At 28.1% G+C, this 6,726-nt stretch overlaps 1 protein-coding gene across 1 annotated transcript; it reads left to right on the top strand.

Moving 5' to 3' along the window:
* The first annotated feature begins 3,040 nt into the window (after positions 1-3,040).
* Positions 3,041-6,128, top strand: LOC136088668 (uncharacterized). The gene is made up of 3 exons (XM_065812964.1): positions 3,041-3,884; positions 4,003-4,323; positions 4,618-6,128. The coding sequence occupies exons 1-3, from the start codon at positions 3,101-3,103 to the stop codon at positions 6,084-6,086; spliced, it is 2,574 nt and encodes an 857-aa protein (XP_065669036.1). The 5' UTR covers positions 3,041-3,100; the 3' UTR covers positions 6,087-6,128.
* The last annotated feature ends 598 nt before the right edge of the window (positions 6,129-6,726 follow it).

Here is a 6,726-nt window from a genome sequence, read left to right as displayed (position 1 = left end):
ATGAACTTTGTGATGAATAAAACTTGAAGAACTTTGTCTTTAAACAGTTACATAGTTATTTCTCTAAATTGAAAAAATGCAGCACTTTTATATAAAGAAACTAAATTAGCGTTATATATAAACAGTGTATATATATATATATATATATATATATATATATATATATATATATATATATATATATATATATATATATATATATATATATATATGTTGTAAACAGTGTCGTGGCTTGTAGGCAGGACCCCCCCCCCTCCTCTAAAAAAAAACTGCTATTAGGGCCCCAAAATCTTAAAAATTTTAAGTTCTTCAATTTGTAAAAGGATCCCTAAATTTTCAAATGGGCCCTCCCAGTCCAAGGTGGACTGGGAGGTGGAAGGAGAGCCTAGCCACGGCTCTAATTATAGATCGTTTACGATACTGTTAATCAACTTTTTATTGTTTTTGTATTATCTTGCAGATTTGACTGAAGATGCTGATTGCAGATTTGTCTTCAAGTTATTTACTCGAAAAAGCTATACAAACTATGAAAGATTCTCAAAGTAAAAAAATTGATTAAAAGTTTTTGTTTTTATGAAATACCTAGGAGATCGAAAAAATACAATAAAAAGAATTTAGTTCTTTAAGAGCGATTTTACGAATGATTAATGAATATCAAACTGCCTTATTTATCTATAAATGTTTAACAGAAACCCAGAAAACAATCAAAATCATTAATAAAGGATATTGATTGCAATAAATGTCAAAAAACTAAGGAACTGTGCGAGCTCCTGTCGAAGAGTTGAGGTATGGAATCAATGTGAGTTAACGTGCTTCAGGAAATAGTGGTGTAGCAAAAGTGGTTAAAGAAATTACTGCCAAGCCTAATAGACCAATGAAATAACAAAAAGTATTTTATACTGCCTTAAAAAAAAAAAAGTAACGGTCAAGAATTTTACACCTCAAGAGTCATTGGCACTGTTTTACCAGAATACAGTGGGAACTTATTCAAAATAAAAAAAAGGGGTTTTAATAACAATATTTAATAACATTGTGATGGTTGCAAGAGGCACAATTTAAACAAAATTTTCAAAATAGTTGAGAGACTAATATTGAGAGGCAAATATAATAAGCTTTTTAGTTCATCTTAGACTGATTGTTAGAGTTGAGCGGGATCAGGAAAAAAGATATCGTAAAACCTAGTCACATTTTTCCAAAGGTTTTGCACACCGTATTAATTCATTTCATTAGTGAATTTAAAGGCATAACAATTGATAAGATAAAACGCGTGAAAATACAAATATCGAATTTTAGGCAAACTATGGTGCCCAATTTAGTTCGAAAATTGAAAAATATCATGTTTTATTTATATAGCATATGCTGCAACTGATATTGCTATAAGGTTTTTTTGTTTGTCAAAAAATGTCAAAAGATTTCAATAAATTTATTTAAAAAGCTTTTGATTCTTCGTGAAACAATCTGCTTCTTCAAACCACTTCTTCATTTAGCTCATAAAATACCTTTACGAAAATGGAAAACTCAATCTATTGAAGAAAAAAAAGTTGCCAAAGATGCAAAAAAATACAAAGATCATTTGAAAAAGAAATTTCAGATTTCCTAATCCTCTTTACATATCAATGGTGCTAACCTGGATTTAATAAAATGTTTACACGTTAATCTGGACATAATTTCAAGTGGACATAACATTAATGCTATTAAATTTAATTTGACTAAAGACACACTTAACTATTGCAGAAAACGCTGGAATGCAGAATAGCTTCTCTCTAGCAGAGAGATTTATAATACCGTAATAATTGGTAGGAGTAAAAAAAGTATATTTACAAGTTTAATGAACCACTAGAGATGGCTCTTTTACTTACTTTTCTTTTACTTACTCGAGTTTTATCAAAAAGTAAATTACACAAGTAGTTTTTAACATTTAACGTAAATTTATATTTCCGTATAAATAATATATATATATATATATATATATATATATATATATATATATATATATATATATATATATATATATATATATATATATATATATGTATATATATATATATATATATATATATATATATATATATATATATATATATATATATATATATATATATATATATATATATATATATATTGATGTTGTTTTATTGTACCAAGTTATGATACAAAGTCTCTTGTTCGTTGGAGAGTGATCAATATTAAGTAAATTGTTTACAAAATAGATCAGTATTAATATATAAAGAGTTTGATTATTTGAAAAAATACAACTTTGTGATGGTTTAAAACTTAAAGTTTCATGCCCTTTAAGTGGCTGATGATTGCCGAAGGGCATGAAACTTTAAGTTTTACCATCACAAAGTTGTATTTTTTCAAATAATCAAACTCTTTATATATATATATTAGGGTGTCCCAAAAATACGAAAAAAAAAAAAAAAAAGTTGTACACACCAAATTCTTTGTCTATACACTTATAGAAGACCACTAGTATTGAAAAAAGGTTTTTAAGATCACTTCAAGTGCTTACTGTAGAAATTTGAAAAAAGGGATTTTATTAAATATACTGATTTTTTTTAAACTCAAATATTTCCGCTTCTTCTAAATAAAAACTTACTCTTTTAACAATTCTAATAACTGTAGTTTTTTATAGTTTAAACATCTGTAATCATTAAAAAAAATATTGGTAGCTTTGTAGTAGGATATGGTGGCAACTCAATAACTTAGTATTATCACACTTTTTTTGATCACTGTTCTAAATATTAAGAACTTTTAAAAACAATATGTATATATATATATATACTGATATGTTTTTAATACAATAATTATTTGAGTATTATTTTGTACTTTTTTGACAATTAGTTGTTTTCTTTGCAATTATTGATTTTGATTAAACCAACTTTATCTTATTTAAAATATCGACTTGTGAATACACCAACTTTGAAAGCCGCAATCTTGATTAAATAAGGTAAACAAACTTAAGCCAATCGTTTTTTTCTGATAAAAAAACAACGAATCAAACTGTTACTCTTTACAAAAGAATATTTTGAGTAGTTTATTATTACAAATTAAATATTGATAAAAATTAATTATAAAAAAATTAAAATATATTTATGTTATGGCGAAAAGAAAGAAGACTGCTAAAATAAAAAAATCCAACTATAATGTTAATTTAAACCCGCGTCGACCACTTTACATTCTCAGAAGTCCAATTTCTGTTTTTCCCATACATCAACTACCAACAAATGGAACAGTTCTACGATATTATCAGTATGTTATTGCAGAAAAAAGTAAAAGGTTCAAGTCTACTCAAGAAAATTTCTCTTGCAAAACAAAGAGTGGGAGTAGGGATATGGTTTGCCATGACAAAGATTTTTGTTATGAAAGTATGGAGATATGTTGCCTTAGAAAAGTTGTAAACATATGGAAATATGCTGGTTTTGGAAAGTATATAATTTCTGAAGTACAAATTGTTAAAAAATTTATTAAACTAAATAAACTGTACATTTCTATGCGAAATACAAGTTATCTTTCCTGGAACACAATTACCAAAAAAAATCACGAAAATCGGTTTGAAGAATTTCTTGAGAATTTATTTGATATTTCTCAAAACAACATAGAAGATAAAATCAAATCAGATAAAGATATGCCAAGATCGAATGATGCAGTTATAGAAGATTTGGCTTTTCTTCAAGATCAAAGAACAATGAGGAGAGGTGTAATAAGTGATAAATATGACATTGATATGCAGCAAAGAGTTGAAAGGAGAATTAAAAGGTATGAAAGAATGAGATCTTATGAAGAAAAATGTAGAGTTAATGAATATTTTGGATTGGATAGAAAAGTTGATTTTGAAATGGATGAAGTGATCTCTCATAACTCAGATGAATTTGAGGCATCAGGTAAATGATATCTCAAATTTTAACTTTAATTGAAAACTTTTAAATAATTATTCTTAATAATGGTTTAATTAAAATTTATATTTGCTTTATAAAGTAATTACTGCTTTTCATTACTTAGGTTCTGCTGCTCACCAATCTTCAGTTTCTAGTGATAGTGATTTAGATTTTCAAGAAAGGGGTGAAACCCAGCTTCCAACACACACAAAGCTAAAGCGTCAAAAACACTCTAAGTTGGGCTGTTCAGAAATTGCAATAGAGTTTGACAGAGACAATCTTATATTAGCTACAACACCTGTTAGTGTTAGATGCGGAATCAGCATTCGCTCACAAACAATGTTTCTAGGAGCTGTTATTAAAGCTTTAGGCGGAAATGTCAATGACTTAAATATATCTAGAAGCTCAGTAGCTAGAAGTAGATTCAAGTATATTGAAGATTTAGGTAGATTTGTTTACATTCAAAATATTTATATTCAGGGTGTTAGCTAGCCCAAAGGTGTATATTGGGGAATTCACAATGGTTTCAAAATTCCTAAAAATCAATGACTTTTTTTTTTGATTCTTATTTTGAGTTTTTTAGGACAATTTCTTGAAAATTTCCAATATTTTCCTGAACAACAACAATAAATATTCCCAATACAGCAAAAACGTGGTATAATGTTTAATTTTGGCTAACACCCTGATATTAAAATAATCAATAGTAGTTATAAAGAGAAATAAATTCTTTTTAATTTAGGTACCACCATCAGATCAAGCTATTACGAAGAAATGGCAGGAAAGAATTTGATTTTGCACTTTGATAGTAAGTTGGTAAAAGAAATAGAGGAAAAGTTAAAAATTACTGTTAAGAAGGAAAGGGTTGCTATATCTGTTACCAGTCCTGAATTTACTACAAAAGACGATCGCCTACTTGGAATTATACCTGTAGAGAGCACTAAAGGAAAAAATCAAGCCATTGTTATTCAAAACATTTTAGAGTACTTTGAAATAGGGGATAATATAATTGGAGTCTGTACTGATACTACATCAAGTAATACAGGTAGACTAAACGGAGCTATAATAATAATAAGTAGAATTCTTAATAAATGTTTGTTTTGGTTTATGTGTCGTCACCACATATATGAACTTCATATAAATCATGCAATACAGGCTATCACTAAAGTTAAATCTAAGCGTCCAAGTAAATCTATGTACTTGGCTTTTCAAAGAAACTGGGAAACTTCTCATGAATCTGTGAATTTAAGAGTTCCAGAACTGAAAATATTTGATTGGAACAAGCTCGAAATAGGTAGCAAGCTTCACATCTTGGCGCTAGCAGCTAAAGATTATGCAAAGTATTCATTAGAGAATAAAATTTTTCCAAGAAATGACTATAATCACCTTGTAAAATATTTGGCTTTTTATCTTGGCGTCGAATCTGATAAACTTAAAGAATTTAAAATTCATCAACCTGGAGCTTGTCACGAAGCAAGATTTATGGCGGATGCTTTGTATATTCTTTCACTAGAGATGACATCCACTGTTATAAGCTTTTTACCTGATGAAAATAAAAAAGAAATAGAAACATGTGCCTTTATTGTTGCTGTTTGTTATGCTCCATGGTACCTTAAATCTAGATGCGCTCAACACGCTGTACTTAATGATTTTAATGCTTTTAAAGCAGCATATGTTATCAAGGATGAATTTAATGCTGATATTGGTAATGCTTTGATTAAAAGTTTTCATAAACATTCGTGGTATCTTTCTCCAGCAATAGTTGTGTTTTCACTCGTTGATTCTCACTTGGAAATGTCTGTTAAGTATCAGATTTTGAATTCGTTAATTTCTTTTCCAGTTCCAGAGCAAAAAAATATAAATATGGAAAAACCTAATCCAGTTTTAATCTTACCAAACAGCAAGCTTTCAGAACTTGTTACTGCTGATAGCTGGCTTATATTTTTACGCCTTGGAATCACAAATCAAGTTAAAGATTGGGTTTCTTCTCATCCCAACTTTTCAAAAACTGAATCATATGGTGTTTTTGAAGTTTTTGTTAAAGGACTTAGTGTAACTAATGACTGCGCTGAAAGAAACATTGGCCTTATAAACGACTTTTTTAAATATTCTCAAAAGGAAGAACAGCGCCAAAATATACTATTGATAGCAAGAGAGGAGAGAAAAAAAGTAACAAAGAATGTAACTCAAAAAGAACTTATAAATATTTAAAGCTCTCTATATGATAATATTAATATATATTAGTGGACAAAATAATCACACTGTTATTTATTTTATTTTGATATTTTGAAAAGCTAAAAAATAGAGATTTTGGAATTTTACAGTAAGCACTTAAAATGATCTGAGAGTAATTTTTTAGCATGTATTTGTCTTCTGCCTTAGTATAGACAAGGAATTTTGGGTGTACAAGAGGAGTTTTAAAAAAAAGTGTTTTTTTGTATAATTTTGGGACACCCTAATATATATATATATATATATATATATATATATATATATATATATATATATATACATGTGTGACTTACTGTTTATACACATGATATTTTAATTTTTAATCACAATAATATTATGTACAATACTTAACATATTATATATAATACATGTATGACAATAGAAATTTTTAAATTGTTTCATGTTTCTGACTTTTTATGCAGTGGAGTTACTTTTCGCATACAGGTAACTTTTATTCAAAGTTACCGTCAACCGGGGTGACTTCGGACAGCGGGGTGTCTTCGGACAGAGCATTAATTATTATTCCACTTCAGTTTCTCTTAGCGATGGGGCGAAGCTACAAACGTAAACTAAACTTTAAAGTGTTGTGTGGAACAAGCTCTAAAGAAGATATAAAAAA

Source organism: Hydra vulgaris, chromosome 12, assembly GCF_038396675.1.
Source record: "Hydra vulgaris chromosome 12, alternate assembly HydraT2T_AEP".
Lineage (NCBI taxonomy): Eukaryota > Metazoa > Cnidaria > Hydrozoa > Anthoathecata > Hydridae > Hydra > Hydra vulgaris.
This window is presented reverse-complemented; position numbering and strand designations above follow the sequence as displayed.

Coding starts and splice junctions, on each gene's coding strand:
- LOC136088668 (XM_065812964.1), top strand. CDS start 3,101: ATGGCGAAAAGAAAGAAGACTGCTAAAATAAAAAAATCCAACTATAAT. Junction 3,885..4,002: donor AGATGAATTTGAGGCATCAG/GTAAATGATATC, acceptor TTCATTACTTAG/GTTCTGCTGCTCACCAATCT. Junction 4,324..4,617: donor CAAGTATATTGAAGATTTAG/GTAGATTTGTTT, acceptor TTTTTAATTTAG/GTACCACCATCAGATCAAGC.